The sequence below is a fragment of the Uranotaenia lowii genome, chromosome 1 (genome assembly GCF_029784155.1).
Source record: "Uranotaenia lowii strain MFRU-FL chromosome 1, ASM2978415v1, whole genome shotgun sequence".
Taxonomy (NCBI): domain Eukaryota; kingdom Metazoa; phylum Arthropoda; class Insecta; order Diptera; family Culicidae; genus Uranotaenia; species Uranotaenia lowii.
This window is the reverse complement of record NC_073691.1, coordinates 95,084,144-95,105,778: the sequence shown is the minus strand read 5'-3', so window position 1 is coordinate 95,105,778 and position 21,635 is coordinate 95,084,144. Positions and strand designations below refer to the sequence as shown.

General features: G+C 35.4%; 1 protein-coding gene across 3 annotated transcripts in view; it reads right to left on the bottom strand.

Annotated features, from left to right (window-relative positions):
* LOC129740436 (inactive dipeptidyl peptidase 10) overlaps positions 1–21,635 on the bottom strand; it is a 120,187-nt gene that overhangs the window by 35,002 nt on the left and 63,550 nt on the right. For 2 of the 3 annotated variants that reach the window (XM_055732106.1, XM_055732107.1), the window contains 6 exons: positions 20,923–21,021; positions 20,592–20,695; positions 3,873–3,961; positions 3,677–3,807; positions 3,542–3,646; positions 3,323–3,467 (listed from right to left, as the gene is read on the bottom strand). In XM_055732106.1, coding sequence (XP_055588081.1) covers positions 3,323–3,467; positions 3,542–3,646; positions 3,677–3,807; positions 3,873–3,961; positions 20,592–20,695; positions 20,923–21,021 — 673 coding nt within the window. Of the gene's footprint in view, positions 1–3,322; positions 3,468–3,541; positions 3,808–3,872; positions 3,962–20,591; positions 20,696–20,922; positions 21,022–21,635 lie in introns of all 3 variants that reach the window. The other variant, XM_055732105.1, reaches the window with a different exon arrangement.

Sequence of the window (21,635 nt, the reverse complement as noted above, 5' to 3'; positions counted from 1 at the left end):
CGTGCAAGACCTTGCACGAAAATGCCTCGTACTGTGCTTCGATGAGATGGACTAGTTTCTCTGGGACCCCTCGTCGTCTAAGAGCAGCCCAGATGTTTTCGTGGTTCAGTCGGTCAAATGCTTTTTCGAAATCAACGAACACCAGCAGAAGAGAGTCCTGGAATCCGTTGATTTGTTCCAGTATTATTCGTAGCGTTGTGATAAGGTCCACACATGATCGTCCGGATCGGAATCCAGCTTGTTGCCGTCGAAGTGTAGCGTCGATTTTCTCCTGGATCCTTTTCAGGATCACTTTGCAGAGTACTTTGAGGGTTGTACAGATCAAAGTTATGCCACGCCTGTAACCGCACTCTGTTAGGTCTCCTTTCTTGGGGACCTTTACGAGAAAACCCTGCATCCAGTCGGCCGGGAATGTTGCAGTATCCCAGATGTCAGCGAAAAGACGGTGCAACATTTGTGCTGACAGGGCAGGGTCGGCTTTGAGCATTTCAGCAGGAATGCAATCGATTCCAGGCGCTTTGTTGGATTTCATGTTTTTGATTGCCGCTTCTATTTCAGTCAGCGAGGGCGCTTCCGAGTTGACGCCATTAATGCGACTTACTGTGGGCGCCTCGAGCTGCGGGTTCTGTTGGCCATTGCTATTTATAACTCGGAAAAGTTGTTCAAAATGCTCAGTCCAACGCTTGAGCTGATCTCTCGGATAGACAGTGAAAGAAATAAACCTGAGAGAAAAATAATAACAAGAGAATGCTACAAAATACAACAAAAATGGAAACGCTGTAATCGCACAGATACATTTCATTTCTGCGGAAGCTTTTTCTTCGGTAAGAAAATTGGCCACTCAATGCCCAACTTTAGTTCGGTTTGCTTGCTGAATTCTCGATTTATACATATATTTTATATTTAGTTTGTATGGAAGCATTTGTTTCATAAATGGAATGAGTTTTAAGCCATTATAATAAACAATTTATCGTACCCCGAAATCCTCGGAGGTCAAATTTCGGTTCAATTTGGTTAAATTTGCTTGGTTTGTTCCTTATCAAGTTCCTACCAGTTGTTAGAACTTTTGTGGTTGCTTGGTTAGTTTTTAGAAATGTAGAAATTTCGTACTATTTCTATGAAATCTTCTTCCAGAAAAGAGATGGGTCTCAAACTAGCGTTAAAATAACATGCATTTTTTTCTTGACAAATTTGGATTCATTTACATTATTAATTCAAGAGTTTTGTAGATATTCAGGAAACATATGTCTAGGGGGCCCCCATTCTTGTGAGGGGAGAGATCTAAAAACATCATTTAACTTTTTAACAGTCCTAAAAACGCTTACATGATAATTTTCACGCCGATCGACTGAGTAGCCTTCGAATTGATAAGGAAAATCTGCTTAACAAAGTTATCTAGATCAAATTTCACAACATCTAGATGAAAAAAAAGTAACATCAAATTCTAGATTTTGATCAGATGAACAATTTTCATAAGACTTCAAACCAGTAGGATTTGATTTGAAAAAGTTTTGAGGTTTTGACCATCGATTGGCCAGGTCTAGCCCACTGTGCGTTACCTAGAATTATATAGAACAGAGAAGATCAATAACAAGCTTTATAAAAACTTCGAATAACTTTGAAAAATACTTATCACTTATCAGTGTTGAAGATTTATCCGAATTCCAATTAAGCACACATAAACTAAAGTATATTTATTTTATTGTTTTCCGTAAAAGTTATGTTGCATTTAAGTCTGCAAAGCGTAATAACCATTCTAATATAAAATGAAATAGAATGAATATTTAATAGTACTGTGTCGAACTTTGTCGCTAAAAAATAATTAATCAAAAAAACTACTTCATTAAATAAAAAATACTGAAAAGTACTAAGTTAAAAATTAATTTCTGTCTTCAGTACAAATAAAATTAGAGATCCTTCACGACAAGGCTTTTTTGAAGTTCCCAACAGTATTGACAAAATCTTTAATGGTTATTTCGAGTAGATTATCAATGTTGATTTTCTAATTTTCGTCAAAATATGCAAATTATTGACAATAACCATATTTTACATAGATTCAGTTGAAATTTTCCAATTTTTATTATATTAGAAAAGGGATGTTTAGCGAAGCTGAAACATGTAAAAAATTCCGTTTTTCACGCTGAACAAAAAAAAATTCTTGAACTCCCGATGATTTAGGAGAGTTTCCTTCATAATTTGGAAAACTTTAAAGGTGTAGAATTTTGGATTGAAACCGTGAAATATATCTTTAAATTTACAATAATTGATTTTGATTTAGCAATTTGACAATCTTTGTTTTTAGTTGACAGCCTTCAAATAAAAAATTGGCTGAGAAAAAGAAAGCAATGGAAAGGAAAAGCTTGTCTCCTTCAAAAGATTTAAGTTTTGAAACCCTTTCTATGGTGATTGTGTGATATGAAAAAATCAAAAGTACATTTGCTTACAACAGACGCAATCAGACAGTGAAATTTGTAGAAAAAAAAAAAAAGAAAACAGGAACGATAGATGGACTCAGGAAATTGCATTTTAGCTTATTATTCGCAGTTGTTACTTTCGGGGAAAAAAATTAACCCCTAAATGTATACATAAACATCATGCTTTTTATAGAATACAAGTCGGTGATGGAAAAAACTGATTTTAAAAAAAATACCTATAAAATAACAAATTATAGAAAATTCAATGGAATAGTTCGTCATTGTTTCTTGTTGTATTGTGGGAACTGAACCGGGGTGATTTGAAAGTGCAACTTCTTCAGTTTCATCCATTGTTCATGATCACCATTGATTGAATTGTTTTTTCAAAACATTTCCGTTGAAAATTTTGTATACATTGTATTGTACCAGTTTCGCCAACCTGCGGATTTGGATTTTATTTTGTTTTTCAATCTTAATTGTCATACTGTGAAGTTGGAAGAATTTCCAGTTTAAAAAATTCGGAGAAACGGAAGTGACGTCTATATAACCAGAATCAACGACTGAATTCCGAAGAAAACAGGTGAAGGTTTATGAATAAGAAAAAAATGCGCAATAAGGAAGTTGACTTTCAAAATTGAGATCGAATGTTTAAAAGTTAGCGACCTTGTTCTGTGAATTCTGAAGCACCAAAAATGACGTCGATAAAACTGTGATTCGGTAGTGCGGGAAATGGAGAGAACTAAACTTGAACATACAATTTATTTTTCAACAGCTTTGAATAGCTTTAATAAGCAATTTGAGGTTTTATCCCCAAGACTTTTAATCCTCTCCCTATTTTAGTATATGTTTGGTAATTGTGTTTGGATTTGGTTCAATAATGAATAAATTTACATCAAAATCATACTTACTGATACTGATGAACATTGGATACATTGAACGATAAATATGATAAATATTGTCCGTCTGGGGAAAACATTAAGGAAGCACTTCTCAATTCTTCTACATTGGAGTATAACCAATCCGGCACACCGTTTAGTACAAAATCGTTTTTACCTGGGGAGCCAGAAAATAATAAATAATGAATTACAAAAAATCATTACTAGCAAATTGGAGAAACTAAAACTTACCGTTCGACGTTATTCTACATATTAAATCACTTTGCACCTTAGGCTTATAGTAGATGTCCCCCTCGTGGACGAAGGCGATTCCTTGCTGCAGGGAGCCGCCATTGCTTGACCCGACGCCACCACCTGCCGCATTGCCTCCCGTCTCCGGCTGCTGGACCGCCTGTCGGGGTGCCCAGAGCACATGTTGCAGGCTGGGCGCTGTTTGGTCACCTTCTTTCGCCGAAAGTGGGAATATGTTGGATGTTGCTAACTCGTAGATAAAATAACTGCAAGCAAAAGATCGTTTTTTTGTATTTTACATTCTTAAGCGTAAAAACCATTAAAATTTTACCTTGTATTTTCTAACACTTGTGAGTTCGAGTATAAAAGAACGTAGTTTTGATCTGGCGAAACGATATATTTATCAACATTTAATTGTCTCTGAAAAAAGAAACAAAGAGAAATTATCGTTATTACTCTACTGGAATTGCCGAAATAACAAATAGATAAAAAAATAAAGGTTTAAAACTTTAAATATTTCAAAACATAATCACTAATCGATTTCCCTTTAAAAAAAATTTAGAGATAAAAAGCAAAATTTTCAAACAGAATAATCTTATTGACTCTCTGGAGTCACTATCAGTTCATACCAGTTGAATTTTAGATCTAAGAAAATTTCCTTTATAGTAACATACGATTCTTGGTGAATGACTTTGAGGAAAATGCCTTATTTGAATGAATTAACATTAGAGTGTCCTCTCCCGAGAATTTCCGGGAATCGGAAAAATTTTAAGCATGGCCTACTGTTGTGTGGCGGTAGTTTCAACTGTAGTCTCTATAGCTACAACAACTCTATCCGTATCTATCACTGCAAGGTAGTTGGCCCGTGAGGAACAAAGATATGAAATGTGTTTTTCAAAATAAAATTACCCTTCCGCTCATTTTCAACCATGTTCATCTTATTCTATAGTTTTTCAATTATTAAATATTCTTTCTACAAGAATAAAACATTTCACCGATAAAGCCGTTGAAATAACTTCATAAGTTATGTTCTTTGACAAAATTATATTTGTTCTGTATAAGTGGAAAATATTAGGTAAAGCCTGGTTTACACAAAGCAAAGAATTTTCACGTTCATTTTCACGAGAAGTGTAAATGGGCCTTAATCGAATGTTGCCAAAATCGAACGAGGTCTATAGTTGCATTCAATCCGCACGGTTTGGAAATCAATTGTTTTCCTACTATTATTAAATCATCTTTTTCTCACTAGCTGTTACAGATTTTCACATTAAAATTGTGTCGATGTACATATAAAAAACAGATGTTTGCTCATGCGTAAAAACTTAATATTAGGCTATAAAATTATCAAACAGTTGTCCACTTGGCTAAGAAGGGAGGAAAAACTGTATCAAATCTCAAATCTGTATTAAAATAGCATGAGCAAACATTCGAAAAATGTTTTAAAATCTACCAATTCCTATCTTTGAAAAACAAGTTAAGTATCACTAGGAAATGAAATCCATTTTAATAAATTCTAAAAAGTATCTCAAACAAAAAAAAACTCATTCTTTGGGCTCATACCATAGATAAAAGCCAAATTTGATATGTAAATCTGAAAATTAAACAACCGAAATTGATAGACAAGATAGCTTTACGACAAATGGTAAGGTCTTCGAAAAAAGTGGCTCCAGAGAGTCAGATAACGTATGAGCTTGTAACGAACTGTTTGTCTAATTCAAAGAAAAATATTAGGAACCACCTCATTCAAGATCAGTTGACGATCACACTTCGTTAGAGACAGACCTGTTTTCGGTTCGATGCAGCAGACAAAATAACCTCAAACGCGGTGATAGGATATCGTTCTCTGAACACGTGTTAGGAATGGCCGAAGAACTAGTAAAAATACGCTAGCTATCAAGTTCCCCGATGGTGCTCCCATCACTCGTCGAAATGGTCAAATTTGTGAAGAATTTAGATGCAGATTTGTCAATGATAGAATCATATTATAAAATAGGATAGGAAATATCTTTGTTCATCAAATTCAAGACAATTGATTTTTTGACGGACGCGTTAACCCGAAATGCAGAACAGCTTGAGTTTTCAAACTTCGAGGGTAGAACAGCGAAAATAACGGTTGCGATTGCAGATCTTTTACCAAGTATTTAATGATTTTTGATTTGCCTCCGAAAATCACGGATGAAAATATAGCAGCTGTTTTGGGCAAATACGGAACAGTAAAAAGAATGACGAGAGAAAAGTGTCCCATGGAGCTGGATTCAGATTTATTCACAGGAGTCAGAGGTGTGTTTATCGAAATTAAAAAAAGATATCCCAGGATTTCTGTATTTTCTGAGCAGAAAAGGAAGGATATGTTATGAAGGTGTCAAGCAACAATGTTTTCTATGCAAAGAAGAAGACCAATTGCCCGAAAAAACAACACGACCAAATACAATCGGTTCCCACAGCTAGCAGTGCTGAGCAGTGTGCAGATTTGAGTTACTCCGAAGTTGTTCAGAGGTCTACCGCGCAAATTAGTAAAGAGAAAAGCACTTTCCCTGAGGTTCTCAGGAGATTTGCAGAACAAGAACGGATGGAGATTGAAGAAACCAGAAAGCAGAATACTAGTATTTAAACGTCATCGACCTCCAGTTATGGAACAAACTACTGGTGATACTGAAGAAGATTGTTTTAAACAGAAAACTTCGAGGCGTACACGCAAGGCCAAAAAAGGATCACCGAAAAATCCGATCCCGTCCGATGTTTGTCATTCTCTTAGCAAATAGTGAAAGTGTAAAAGTTAAATATTCTTATTTTCTTACTATAATCAAAATGATTCATTGTTTGAAGTTTTAATGTATGATTTGATCTTGAATGAATAAAAGAAAAAAAAGAAAAATCACGTCAGAATCGACCTAGTCTAATCTTAACCGTTTGCAAGCATACAGTGCCATCTGGTGGCCGTTAGTGTCTTGAGTCATGACTCAGCAAACACTTCAAACGTTCACGCTCCAACTGTATGAGCAGGTTTGGGGAAAATGTATGAAAGATTGTTCGCAGTTTTGCTCCAGGGAATTTTCCCATCGTTTTTGAACACACTGGGGAGAGAACCATGGACTTGCCTTCTAGATTTGATTATACACTGCCGGCCAAAAGTTTGGGATCACCCACTAAAAAACATGCAAATTTTGATCGTTCATACATATCTCAGCCGTCTTAGGACATATTGAAAATCTTCTGATCTCATTTGAAAGATAATGAGCAATAGCTATCTCGGAGGTAGCTATTGCTCAAATATAATGTTTTAGTTTTGAACTTAAAACTTAACCTAAAGTTATAACATTTTCAAAAAATCGCACTCAATATTCAAAGCCGATCATCTCGGGATAGGGTGGACCAAATCTCAAAATTTGAGTGGCATTAGAATTCCTGTTCTTTACTTCTCAAAACACAATCAAAAAATTTTGTGAAAAAATTCAAAAACGTATTTTTAATTAATAAAATAGACACTTGAGTTATCGTCCAAAAGTTTGGGATCACCTCTTTGTATGGTGAGTTTGGGATCATTCTTATAAAAACATGCAAATTTATTTTATTCATATCTTTCTCATCTAACATCGTATTGCAGATCTGAAGGGTTCATTTGGAAGCTTAGGAATTGTTGTTTTTTAATAAATTCATTTAAAAATTATATTTAAAGGTGAGAACTATAAAAAAAATCTGGGAACTTTCAAAAAAACAATTAATTTCAGGTGATTTTTTTATGGTTATCACTTCAAAATATAATTTTTGAATGAATTTATTAAAAAACAACAGTTCCTTAGCTTCCAAATGAACCCTTCAGATCTGCAATACGATGTTAGATGAGAAAGATATGAATAAAATAAATTTGCATGTTTTTATAAGAATGATCCCAAACTCACCATACAAAGAGGTGATCCCAAACTTTTGGACGATAACTCAAGTGTCTATTTTATTAATTAAAAATACGTTTTTGAATTTTTTCACAAAATTTTTTGATTGTGTTTTGAGAAGTAAAGAACAGGAATTCTAATGCCACTCAAATTTTGAGATTTGGTCCACCCTATCCCGAGATGATCGGCTTTGAATATTGAGTGCGATTTTTTGAAAATGTTATAACTTGAGGTTAAGTTTTAAGTTCAAAACTAAAACATTATATTTGGGCAAAATACTTCCGAGATAGCTATTGCTCATTATCTTTCAAATGAGATCAGAAGATTTTCAATATGTCCTAAGACAGCTGAGATATGAACGATCAAAATTTGCATGTTTTTAGTGGGTGATCCCAAACTTTTGGCCGGCAGTGTATATAGTGCCTTGCTTTTGTTATGGTTCACCAGCAGTCCATTTCCCGAATACCACGTAGCAACTCTTGCTAGATCTTCGTTGACCAGTCTGAAAAGTTCATTTGAGTTCCGGTTCCGATCGACAGCAAAGAGCTGGACATCATCAGCATATATCTAGATGGATAGAACAATGTTTCAATACAAGAGGTACCTAAGTCGTTTATGTAACATGTAAAAAGAAGCTGCCCAACAATGGAACCTTGCGGGACGCCAGATGTTACGAGAGTACTTCGTGAGAATAATTTTCCGCAAAAAAATGTTTGCATTCTATTGGTTAAGTATGATTCCATCAACTGAACAGCAGCGTTCGAAAAAGGAAATTGTTCGACAAGCTTGTCACAAAGTTTCTATTTGAAATAGTGTCAAAAGCCTTGCTAAAATCAAGCAAAAGTAACACTTCTGACATTTATTTATGCACTGCCGCTGCAAGTTCATCGTAAACACGAATTACTGCTGTTTTCACATTTCGTTCCCATAGGATATTGCCTAGGAATTGGTGCAGGTGTTGTTTTTTAAGTAATCATACCTCTTGTACATAAAAAGTTTTAAGGTTGATGGGATACCAAACTGACGTAGTCAGAAAAATTATTGGTTTTACCAGTTATTTTTAAATTTACAAAAACATGCGATTTTCACCCTACTAAGAAAAAGGGGTAAGTTGCAACAAACTCTACAATTAAAGAAAAGTCAAATGAAAAACGTTTGAAAATTTATAGTTTTTGATACATTAGTGACGTCATAACGCAAAATGCACCAATTGCAGTAGTTTTTGGTTTTGTTCGAATTAAATTTTCCATTTTTTCTGTCAACATTTTTTTAAGACAAATTGTTAATCTGCTGCATACATATAGGGGTAAAAAAATACTACAAAATATTCTTTTAGCTTATATTATGAAAACAATTCTTAGAATGGATGAAATTTAAATGTTAACGAACGCATATCCCAGCATATGGAAACGCGATTTATGAGATTTAGTTCTGATTTGCATTTTGTTGCATTTTGCCTCAGACAGCTAACTGAATTATAAAAAAAATTATTTTAAAAAAATTGGTGATTGTCTGAAAAATATTTATACACCAACAGTGTTGGTATTGGAGAATGAAAGCAATATAAAGTTTGCAGGTGATATCATTAAGCCAATCCGTCATACTAGGTAAAGTTTTTTACGTCATCGAAAATAGTACATTTATTGCTCGATTTTTTGAATTTTTTATGACAATCAAAAATTTTAAAAAATTCTTTCACGATGTTAAACACCATGTCATCATCAATTTGTTATCATTCAATGATAACTTTATGACAGTATATTGAAATAAAAATTGAATGAGTGTTGTGGTATACAAATGTTGCATCTAACCCTGGTTTTGCATGTTGCCCCGTTTGACGGTAAGTTTTGTTTCGTACAGTTTTATATCTTCTTTGTTTGAAATATCTCAAGTGTGGTGGGGCTCTGCGTCAGTCGTATGCTAGGTTTCTCTCTAATAGAATAGCTTTTCGCATTGTGTGGTTATTTGCATTTATTCGCGCGGAAGAAGATCGCAAGGGCACGAAGTTTTCATGAATTAAGCATATATTCCTGTTAACAAAATGCACAATGTTGGGTAACGCTATATTTCGTTACCCTGTAATATGTGTTGATTACATAAGTATTTCCGCGAAAATAGGTATAACATTGCTATTGATTACCCCGTACGTCAAAACGTCCATCCTTCTCCCTCGCTGCCCGCTTCCCACTTAGTCGTCGTCACACACGCAATTTATGCACACGTCTCCAGCGGGTATTCGACCGAGCAACGCGTAGGTTCAATCGCGGTTCAAAGTGGCATGTCGCATTACCGGATCACGCATGAAGGTAAGAACATAAGAAATGACGAGAGAACTATCCTTTGTCCTGGTCAGGCTTCCGAAAAGTACTGGCGAACGACAGTATTCTTGCGAACCTCGCACGTGCACCTCGATGAAAGCTTCCCGAATATTTCTTCCCCGACAGTTTTAAAAGGAGCGGTCGTGCGATGTACAGCGATGCCTTGTTTTACCTCATGCGAGAGTTTGTTCGTGGGGATGAAAGTTTTTCAAGCTCCGTGACAGTTTTGGGAAAATCTTCGTGACAGTTTTCAATGCGTTGAATTTCGCATGACAGTACTACTTACTCCGTCCGACTGTAGCCGAGATTCGCTCGGGCCGAGTTAATTTCGAACGAATTTATTTTCCTTTTACTTGAAGCTACTGCGACTGCGGCTTACGCCAGGCGACTTGAGATGTTTGAAAATATCTGACGAGATGAGGACTTCCGTCAGTTAAAAAAAGTTGTAGCGATTTGACGAGATGTGGACTTCCGCCTACTGAGTGGAAAGCTTGATATCTAACGCGATGAGGACTTCCGTCAGCTGAAAAAGTTGAAGCGATTTGGCGAGATGTTGACTTCCACCTGTTGAATTGGTATGGAATTTAAACATATTACAGGGTAACGAAATATAGCGCTACACCAATTTCATCTGGATGTTCCATTATGTAAAAAAAAATCGAGTTAAGTGTGTTGAAGTCTTGTTCTAAATCCCTGAAAAAGTTTTGTTTTTTAATGGTCTGCAATTCATATTTTATCATCTGTCGATAAAATTTGTATCCAAAAAAACTTCACTCGCTTAGTGTTTATGTAATAAACCAGGAATCAAAAATCCAATCACTTGTTTCTGTTCACTCGACCGATTTCTTTCGGAATTAAGCTCACTGATGTTAAAAAAAATCTCGAAAAACAGAATTGATTCGATTGTTTTACGCGCTTCATTTTACAGTTGAATCGTGAAACCAATCGGGTAACTTTCTCAATCACCTGTTGTTGGGATCGTTTTTATTTTCGTTCATTCATTAACCAGCGAAACTCACAGCCGTGGTTCTAGCAAATAAAATCTGAACGTCAATTCGATTTTTCGTTGGTTTTCGTCTCCTAGCAGCACAGCCTTCGAACAAACGGCTTATCCTCCGTCTCTACTCTTTGCAGTAAACTAATTAAGATTGATAGATCGTTTCAGCAACGATTATTACATCAATGGCCATTCGCTCTCAATGATTGGTAAGATTATTCCGACGACGGAAGGTTCACGACCAGGGGAACAATATTGGCCTTGATGAGTGAGACTCCTAGTGAGATATAAATTCAGCTCACCATCGGAAAATAGCTGAGGGTTTGCCAGTTGCCCAAGATTCATGCATCGCTTGCAGTCTCAAGGCAAGATTGCCTCTGGTGACCCATTTACATACACATATATTTGGTAGACCTGCTAGCTGCTAGCATCACCATCATCATCATCATCATAAGCACGGAATCCTGAAATCCTGGTGACTGGAGGCTTAACGAAGCCAACCGCAGCACAGCTCAGTGGGTTGAAGGACTCCTAAAAGGTATTTCCATAAAACGCGCACACGACAAATATCTGGACTGCACTTTACTGCCCGTTTTTTTCTTTCTTCAAGCGCCCATCGCCAACAATATCGTAGTTTTTATGCAAATGGAGCGTACACAGAAAAATTGAGATTGGTGCGATTCGCTGAGTAGCAAAATATGCAAGGATCCCAACAACATTGTCGGCACAAATTTTCCTTTTTTCTACCTTTTTCAACAACGAGAATCCTGTACCCACAATTTTCAAGCGGTCAACACACCAGCCATCGGCAAATGGATAAGAAAAAAGAAACTTGACAATTTTCTTACTAAGCAGTACCTTAATAGGTATAACGACAGTAAGAAAAAAAAAGTCCTTATTGGGGATTAGACGAAAGAGGAAAAAACACTCCGATCCCTTTAAATTTAAATTCCCTTCCACGGGAAAAGATACACGCTATCTGACTGCAACATCAACAAAACAACGAAAACAAAATCAGCTTCAGCAGAAAGGCTTAGATTTGAACGTGTTGATTTCAAAGTTATTTATCAGTCGGGTTGACAAATGGCATTTCTTCCATCTGCTCGCTATACGGTGTAGATCACGAAACTTTACTGTCTTTCCATTTCGGAAGAACAAAAAAGGGGCCAGCATAAGTTTTCCGTTTGCTTTCTTCTTCCGTTTTCTACGAAATAACACTTTTAGGCTAAAACAACAGAGGACACCCCCGATTGAAATGTCACTGTTGTCCAGGATCAGAATCTAGAAATCGAATCAGCAGCCGTGCGGAGACAAAAAGTTTATTTTAAGGTTTAACCATTAAAAATTAAGCTGTGGATAAATCAGGCGAAAAAACAACCACATTATAGATTAAATGTGTTTTAGGCTCAATTCAAACAGTAATTCTTGATGAATGCTAAGAAAAAACCGACAATTTTGCGAAAAATTGGCCTCTACTCACACCTTTATCTAAAGCTTCATATCTTCAATTTATTCAAAAGTATGGTTTTAAAATGTCCACGCTTGTCCACGGAGGGGTTTTGGGTCATATCCACGTGGACATACCAACCATAGAACTCATATTTTCAAAAAGTATGTTACAATAAAAATCCTAAAATTGTTTGCATTCAAGTAAAAAAATAAATGTAAAAACCTTCAAAATATTAATACATCCAAAGAAATTCCAAATACCTTCAAATTTCTATTTCGTATAACAAATCTTGATGAATGCTCGGTATATTTATTGATCAATTCATTAACTCAAAAATATGCGCGCTTGAGCCTGTACAAAAAAAAAAGAATTATTTTCGTTTATTAATCTAGAGCATGGGTAGTAGGGTGGCCCCAAATTGCATAATGTCTGGGAAACTGGTGTTAAAAAAAATTTACCCTAGGTACACATTTTCGTCAGTTAAATTTTGGACAAAAAAATTTTTTTTTCTAGAAAATAGCTTGCTGATTTTAAATTTGGATACAAATTATATAAAACCAAATCTTGAAAAAGTGGACTTTTATCAAAGCTCGCTTTTGCGGAACCTTTAAACATGTTTTTTTTAGCTGGCCCCATACAAAAGTTTGTTCTCCACATCCTTATCTACCATTTCCCAGACCCTAAACCTTTCCGCGTAGCATCCGGTGTCCCTCAAGGATCTCACTTAGGGCCTCGCTCATGGTCGTCCTCGCTCATCAAAAAAACTGCTCAACGACCTGGGCTGCCTAAACAGGGCCTTGTAAAGGACCAGTCGGCAATAGACCAGGTCAATTCCCTAGAAGGAGAGTCGATAGAGATACTGTGGCAACTCTCGATCTCAATGAACTGGAGTCAAAGGACCAGGTCCAATCTATGGACCAGGGACCAGACCCCGGGACCGGCGAGAAAGAGGTAGATAGCCACAGTAAATCCTGTGCAAATCGCTTACCAGAAGGAACTGGTACGTTGGATTTGGGCCTTACCATGGAACAAGATCAACAAAAAGCAGGCCCGAGTGGAAAGTGCAGTTCTAGAGATAACGATACCTCAGAACCACAGAAATGAACACCTTAAAGTGTGTTCAGGCGAATCTTCACCATGCTGTAGTAGCTTCGAGTACACTACTGAAAAGATTCGTCTCCGAGAACCTGGACCTTGCCTTTATCCAGGAACCTTGGGTTAACAAGGGTAAGGTACAAGGGCTTTATACCCCGAAAGGTAAGATTCTCTACGACGAACGGAGCGCTCACCCAAGGGCTGCATAACTAGTTAACAAAAGAATTAAATTTACTCCCTTTTCAAAATTTATCGACGGAGACATCACGACTATACGGATAGAAGTACCAACACTGAAAGGTAAGCACATGGTGAGTGTAGCTTCAGCTTATTTTCCCGGAGATAGCACCGATATGTCCCCAACGATGGTAGTAGAATTTATGAGAAAATGCCGGACACTTAACCAGCAGTTTCTCATATGCTGCGACGCTACCGCACATCACACGCTGTGGGGAAGTACAGATATCAACACTAGAGGTGAGTCCTTATTAGAGTTTCTTTCACAAAACAAGGGAAGCAAACCTACGTTTATAACGACGAACAGACAAGAAGTCCTCGATTTAACTCTATGTACCCAACTACTCCTAGGAAAAATAAAAAACTGGGAGGTATCGGATGAAGAATCACTGTCTGATCACAGACATATTACATTCGACATAGTGAGAGGGGAAATAATCAGGGACGTTTATAGAGAACCCAGGAACACCAACTGGAGTCTCTACAAACACACACTTGAAGCTGGCAAACCTTCGTTGGATGTGAAAATACGAACAACAAAGCAGCTAGAGGAAGCTTCAAACTGTTTTACCAATAAAATCCGATACGCTTTTGAAGCCAGCTGTCCGCTGAAGTAACGTGTTTCAAATAGAAGAGTTCCCTGGTGGAACAGACAACTCGAAAAGTTAAGGAAAACAACAAGGAGACATTTCAACAAAGCAAAAGCTGACTCAAACTGGGATGACTATCGTAAGTCCCTAACTGAGAACAACAAACACATTAGAAAAGCTAAAAGGAGTAGTTGGAGGCACATGTGTGAAACCGTTCAATCTACGCCAGAAGCTGCCAGGCTCCAGAAAGTGCTTTCTAAAGAACACTCAAATGGACTGGGTCAATTAAAGAAAACAACGGGGAGTTCACTACAGTCCCGGAAGAAACGCTTCAGTCACTACTGAGTACAGAATCCATCGAAGGTTTAGAGATTAAGGACTCTCCGGCTGAACAACCCAATCGGAATGTCAGACGTGATGAAGCTTTCCGCAAATCGCGCGAAATCTTTACACCGTCAATGGTTAACTGGGCAATAAGTACATTCGAGCTATTCAAAGCTGCTGGTGAAAATGGGATTATTCCAGTGTTCGGCATCGCTAATTGAAATGTTAGCGGCGCTAATTAGATCGCTATCTCGGTCAAAGTTAGCGATCGCTTATTAAAACCGCTATTTGTTGCGTATGAAGTTAATCGATAGTAGAAAGTTTTGAAAATGATAAGCAAAACACAAATTTGGCAGCCATCTTTAATTATAATATTGACTAGAAAAGTTGTTAAATGATATCAATAGGGGCAGTTTTCGATCTCATTTTGTAATATTTCAGTCCATATCAGTTGCGTCAGTCCACTTTTAGTTTTAGTTAGAGTATTTGGTAGAAGATATAAGGGAAAAAAATTGAATTGAATTTTTCAAAATATTTAGGGTAACGGACTTATTTTGGACCGGGTACATATTTTGGACCACCTTGTAGCTTTTTGCCTATATTTCTCTCATAAATCAAGTTATTCATGAACATTTTGAACAAATATAGTTAAAGCTACTTCTTATGATTCTAATCACATCTAAAATTTTATTTAAGTAAGCTGTTAACGGAGAGAAAATTGGAAATAAAGTTTTGATTTTTTACAGTTGGACCGAATCAGGGCCATTTCCGGAGGACATGCCATTATTGGAGTCAACTTTTAAGAGGTTTGCTGCATAGTTGTGGTGAACTTTACAAATACAAACATGTTCACAGCTATGATAAAACACGTGAAAACTATTTTGCAAGCTCGAAAAAGCAAAATATCTGGTTTCAATAGCAATTTGACCCGTGTCGAAAATAGGTCCTACTTTATTCCTTAGGGACTTATTTTGGACCACTCAACATAACCTGGCTATTAAACTTGCTGTTAAATGTTCATGAACGTAATAAGAAGTTGTACGACGATATGAAAGAATTATGCAATCACTCATTATGAATAAAATTTGGAATTTAAGAATGATTTTATTTAATCAACTCGCCAAAGCCCAAACTCGCCATTAGACGAGGTTCACTTTAATCGGCATAAAACCAAGCCAATCATAGTTTTAACTTACTTTTTCTGCACTATGCTTTTGAATCACGTTAATCTAACAATCTACATCAATGGCAACTGTTTGATAAGCAGTTGTTAAAAGCTACAGCTTAAAGAAGCCTCAAAACATGAAAAATTGGACTTGCACCAATGTTTTATTAAGTCATTGTTTTTAATGCTTCATGAAAAATTATTGAAAGTTTGTTTTAAAAGTTTCAACGATTTAGGATTGCCAGTAAAACGAGAGCATTCAGGTATGATTTTCGAGGAAAAAAAAACTTGGGTAGGTAGAAGAAACGAAATATAAAACCCGTCTAAAGGAGGGGTTTGGAAAAAAACGACAACAAATCGGCAAATATGCAACGAGTTTAATTTTTGTAACAGTTGAAATATCTCAGTTAATATTAGAACAATTTTATCAAATAATATATTCAATTATAGCTATATATGTTTCAAAACTTGGGAAAAGGTTTTTGAAATGTGTAAATTTTACAAGCGATAAAATACTAAAAATCTAGTTTTTCAGCCCCTGTGGTTATGCAATTAAAAAAAAACTGTTGGAAAATTACTCCAACGATAAATTTTATCCTAGGACAAAGTTAGTATCAAACTTAAAACTAAATTTTTGTGAAAAAAATCTGGCTTTTAGATGGATAAAAAGATAGCATAAATCTCGTTTTTTTTTTTTTGAATCTATCTACAAAACTCAAGCCAAACCAAATCCACTAAGGTTTTGGAAGTCAAAATGCATCAATCGATGTCGCAAAGTTTATGATGTCAGACTTTCTCAACTTATCATTGGGTCGCCTGAAGGAGATTTGCGTTCTGAAAATTGAGCCTAAAGATAAGCCAACTGGCCAGTATTGAACACTGCAGAACAAATTTCGTCGAGATTTCAGTGTGCTGTCAGAATTTTCATAACATTTGGAACACATTATATAACAGGAATTTTTATTGTTTTTACTCTATTCTTATCGAACAAACAAAACTTGACTAGCCTATAACACTAAGAAAAGACATAATTCGCATAATTGCGCATCAATCGCTGTCGAAATATAGCAAAATATAGAAAAAACAAACTTATTTAGTTTAAGGGTGGTCCAAAATAGAAACCTGGTGGTCCAAAATACTGACAAGAGTAGGGGAGAGGAAGGCTTTATGCGCATATTAAGAAAAGCACTCATTTTCTCCTATACTCCAAAAGATAGGAGTCTGAAAACTATATGCACATGAGCGGACATCTGTTTTATATACGTTAGTGAAATTTTTCTGTTAAAATCTCTTACAGTTTTTGTGAAAATAATTTTATAATAAAAGAAGTCAAAATAGCCGATTTCCGAAACTGGCGGGCTAAATGCGCATATTTATGTTTTTAGCTATATTTCATTAGCACTTGCAACATTTTGATATTATTTAATTGAAAATGGTAGAAACGGATGTTAAGCATACGTCAAGGCCGAAATTTTGGTGAAATTTTTTACATCACTAGTTTTTTTGCATGAAACATAGTTAAGTATGCCATATGGCCATATTTCAGGGTAATATTTTGTCCATATTGTATTTTTATCGGATCAGTAGGAAGTTCTTCTTTTTTCGCTGTAAGATCGTGATTTGAGCGTAGATTTCATGTTTAAATGATAGAAAGTAAAAAAATTATAAGACTAATCTATTTTTCTTGATATAGGCATTTAACCTGCCTTGATATGGGCATTCAGAACCTGTCTCTTATTCCAATATCTTATCATTTACAACTTTGCCAAAAGCTTCGATTTGTTGAATTTCCGATTTCCAGATGAATAAGAAAGAAAAACTACTAAAATTTTTGTTCAAAGAATCTGTATGCACAATAATCAAAGTTCAATATATTATAACAAAACTGACAAAAATCTTGTTTGAATTTTTAAATTTTTTGGACTTTATAAAATAATTTAATTTTTTTATGCCATGTGTTAAAAGCGTATTACTCTCAAACTGCACTAATTAGATATGATGAATCTCCAGCCATATCGTCAATCGGCTGTATGCGCATATTACCCAATATGCGCATATAGGGACACTTCCCCCTAATGATTGAAGAAACGTGTTTTAGGTTTAAATCTTGGTACATTGCAACAAACGACGATATTGATCAATAGAAAAAGCCTTGATCTTAGTAATGAACGGATAAAGCAGTCGAAAAATGTAACATATGCTTTTTTATCCCAGAAAATAGCATAGCCACTTTCCAAAGTGGTCCAAAATAGGACCGTTACCCTATCTGATCGAGCGATCGTGTGTGCTCGTCTAAGTTAATCATGTACACGCGGTGCCAAAAGTGATGGGATTCTATATTACGCATTTCAGAAATTTTTCAGCACATTTTCGGTTCAATAACCGGGGAAAACCAGTACATTTAATTTTAAATTTTTAAATACAAAAACTGGGCAATATCCGGACAAATCTGTGCCAAATTTATCCATTGTTCGAACAAAATCAAGAAAAAAAAATAAGAGAAAATCACTCGAACCTTTATTTTTTCGCCGAAACACATCAAAATCTAATTAATTTTGGTGAAAATAATTATGAAAAATTCATTTTCGGATCAGATATTGAAACCATTGCTCAATTTGAATTTTTCGGAAAATTTAGCAAATTGAATACATCCGGACAAAAAACGAGTAGTTTTTAATAAAATCCGGGCATCCGGGTTGATACGGACTCGCCCAGATTTTTACCTTGGATATCTAGGCACGCGAGGATAAAATCGGAAAACCTGGTATGCTTATTCTATAGCTACGTTATAAGAACCTTCGATGTTAATAAAAATATGAAATTGATTGAGAAAAATATGAAATTGATTGATAAACGTAATAAAAAAAAGTTAAATTTAAAATCAATACCATTGCTGTGAGCGTAAAGATATAGTTTCCGTTTGAACATCTGAGATTTGTTTATATATTATTAATAAAGAAACTATAGTAAACAAAGAAGCGCAATCTGATCCCTTTTGAAATAATGGGCTTGCAACCCTGCTGTAGGGCTGCCTTTAAGACTGCTAGGTTTTGCTCGATTGGAATGACACTGACAGAAAATCAAAAATTCCAATCGTGACATTTCGTCTCTTTGTTTACTATAGGCTCGTTAATTATTAACAATAATCTTTTTCATTTCATTGAAGTTTCAAACGTTTTTTCCAATAGTTTAGGAATAAAAAAAATTCATACTAGCTTTAATTTACAGTTAAACTTTTCCAAAATCTAAATGATTTCATGTCACCCTAAGTCCTAACCTTATTTCGCATCTCTTAAAAACTAAGATTTTATATGAATACGACAGATGGCAGATTGCTTTAATTGATTAATTACACTCAGAAAAATCCTTTTATGTAGGCCATAAGATTCTCTTATGAAGTGGCGCCATAAGAAAAAATAATGAAACTCATAAGATTGTCTTATGTCTTATGTTTCAATGAGGGGGTAATTGCTTTTCAGATAATATTCTTATGGAAAAAGAAAGTCGCATAAAATTAAAATAATTCAAGATTATTTTTTCATTTTATTTTATTCCCTGCTCAATTTGTATGGAAAAACATCATGGTGACAATCAGCTGCCTTCCAACACCCGGTTCCATAAAAAAGTTTTATTGCACCTCGGACCTTTGACTTCGCGCTTTTTTGCCGGTAACCATGCTGAAAAGTGAATAAAACATAAAGTGTTCCTATTGAGTTTTCAGATATTTTCAACTAAATATAAATTTCAACTCAAACTTACCATTTAGAAGAATAAAATCATGCGCACATCTGTAAAAGTTGTAACTTTACAATTAGTGAGTGCTTCTGAAGACGTTGAAATACATGACTGATGGAATGAATGTGTTCATTATTTTTTCCCAATCCCAATTCTTCTATTTTTCATAAGAACTTCGTATGAGAATAAGAAGAATTTCATAAGACTCTTATGAAAAACAAATTTACACTCTAAATAGCGGTTCATAAGAAGCAACTTATGAAAATTGTAATAAGAATTTGCCTGAGTGTTGAGCAAAAATGTTTTTAAGATCTTTGGCCGTTGTATTTTTTTACAACACTGTGTCTATTTCAGCATTATATGGTAGAAATCAAATTATTTTTGCATCACAGCATTCTAAAATAGAACACGTGTTGTAAAAAAAATTTGACGCCGCAGAGCTTGAAAATGTTTTTGCATGGTAAAGTTTCCAAAATGCCAAAATTTCTACCACTTTTTCACAACACGAGTGAACTTGCTCTTATGAAAAAAACTGTTTTGGGAGAACTCACATATTTTGCATCTTGTTTGGTCACTTTTGTTTTGGCGGCCTACTTCTTATTTTTCTTTTAACTGTCGGCTTATGGAGGTTGGTATTGAAGATATATACACTTAGAGCATCTGTATCCGTGGTCCAAACAGCCGGTTTAGACCCAAATTCTGACCCGAGCAATCGCAATGGTGATCCATTATACCAGTTTCAACTCAACTCTTTTTAGAGCTGGTATAAGGATTGATCTAAAACTGATGAGATTTGGATCCAATTTGACGCAGTTCTAAACCGTTTGACAGTTAATGAAACACGAGTGCAGTTGCCAGTTTTTTCATTGGATCGGATCTAATTTCTTTGGTTCAATTCTTGTATAAATTAGACCCAAGATTAGACCACGAATACAGATGCTCTTAGTGTGTGCTCAGGCAGGAGTATGACTTATTAAACACACGAAAACTGTTCCAATCATACGAAGTTCAGAGACAAATGAAAATTTTTGATTACGCCACGGCATCGGGAAATCGTCCTCAAAAATTATGTTCATAAATTATACGCCTAAATATATACTTAACAACATTATTGAGACAATCATTGTGATGTGAAAAATAATAATACCTATCTTTTAGCTTCAACTAAGAAAATCATATACCTAATTGGAACCCTGTTAAGTTAAAATGATTATATTACCCAATCGCAATTCAGAAGTTTGATACTTACAAAGGTAGAGTTATTCATTAACACCTTAACGTTCAGGTTGTGAATGCCACCCACATATAACGACGATAAACCGCCCCCGGGGCTGATGAACACGAATTCGTATTCTGTAAGTAAAGGGATAGAAAAGATGGAACAACGTTATTTACATTTTTACGGAATCTCTGGTAATCCCCTTAAAATCACTAAAGCAAATAAACTCTAAGGAAATAAAAAGATCATTTGCAAAAGAAAACAATTTAGATTTAAAATTTAGAACCAACAAAAAATTCATCCGAAAATATTTTCATTTATTTTTCGTGCTTTTAAAGTCTTGAAATTCTAGAATACTTACTGTTCAACCAGGTTCCATTATTCTCCTTCCATTGATATTGACCGGTTTGAACATCGTGCAAATGTATTCGCTTTCCATGGAGTCGTGCCGATTCGAGCTCTGCAATGATTTCACAAGCCATTGTAGTTCGATAATGCCAGCGATGTCTTCCATGATTGATGGAATTAAATTTATTCGGAAAATTAATCAAAATGCAGCGAGTTTCTGTAGCAGTACGTGGCGTGAATCGTGTATCTACAATCAATTTGATGGGATCTTTTTTTAAACAGTGAAACATCCACGAAAAATTGAAATTACACTCCATTTACAGTGAATATCAAAATCTCAATATTTGTATGAGTAATTTGAACATTAGGACAATAACACGTAAATGATAGCATTTTTTTTAATAAGAAAAACACACGCCAGGCACTCTTACTTTAACTCCTATTGCTTGCGCTGATATCATCATTTGAATTGTACAGCTTTCAAGTGACATTCATGTATACAGCTATGTAATTCAAATGTCGACAGACAATAATTGTGCTTCGGTGTTGAAAAATACTTCAAAATAGGGCTTGAAAAGGCGAGCCCTCGATCGAAAGGAAGGTCTAATGGCACATTTTGATGTACTTTTCAAATGCATGTGTTATTTGTGTGAGTGTTGGTGAAGTTGAGTGCACGAGAACCACCTTTGGTGGCAAAATTTTGTTTTATTTAAAATGAAGTCACTA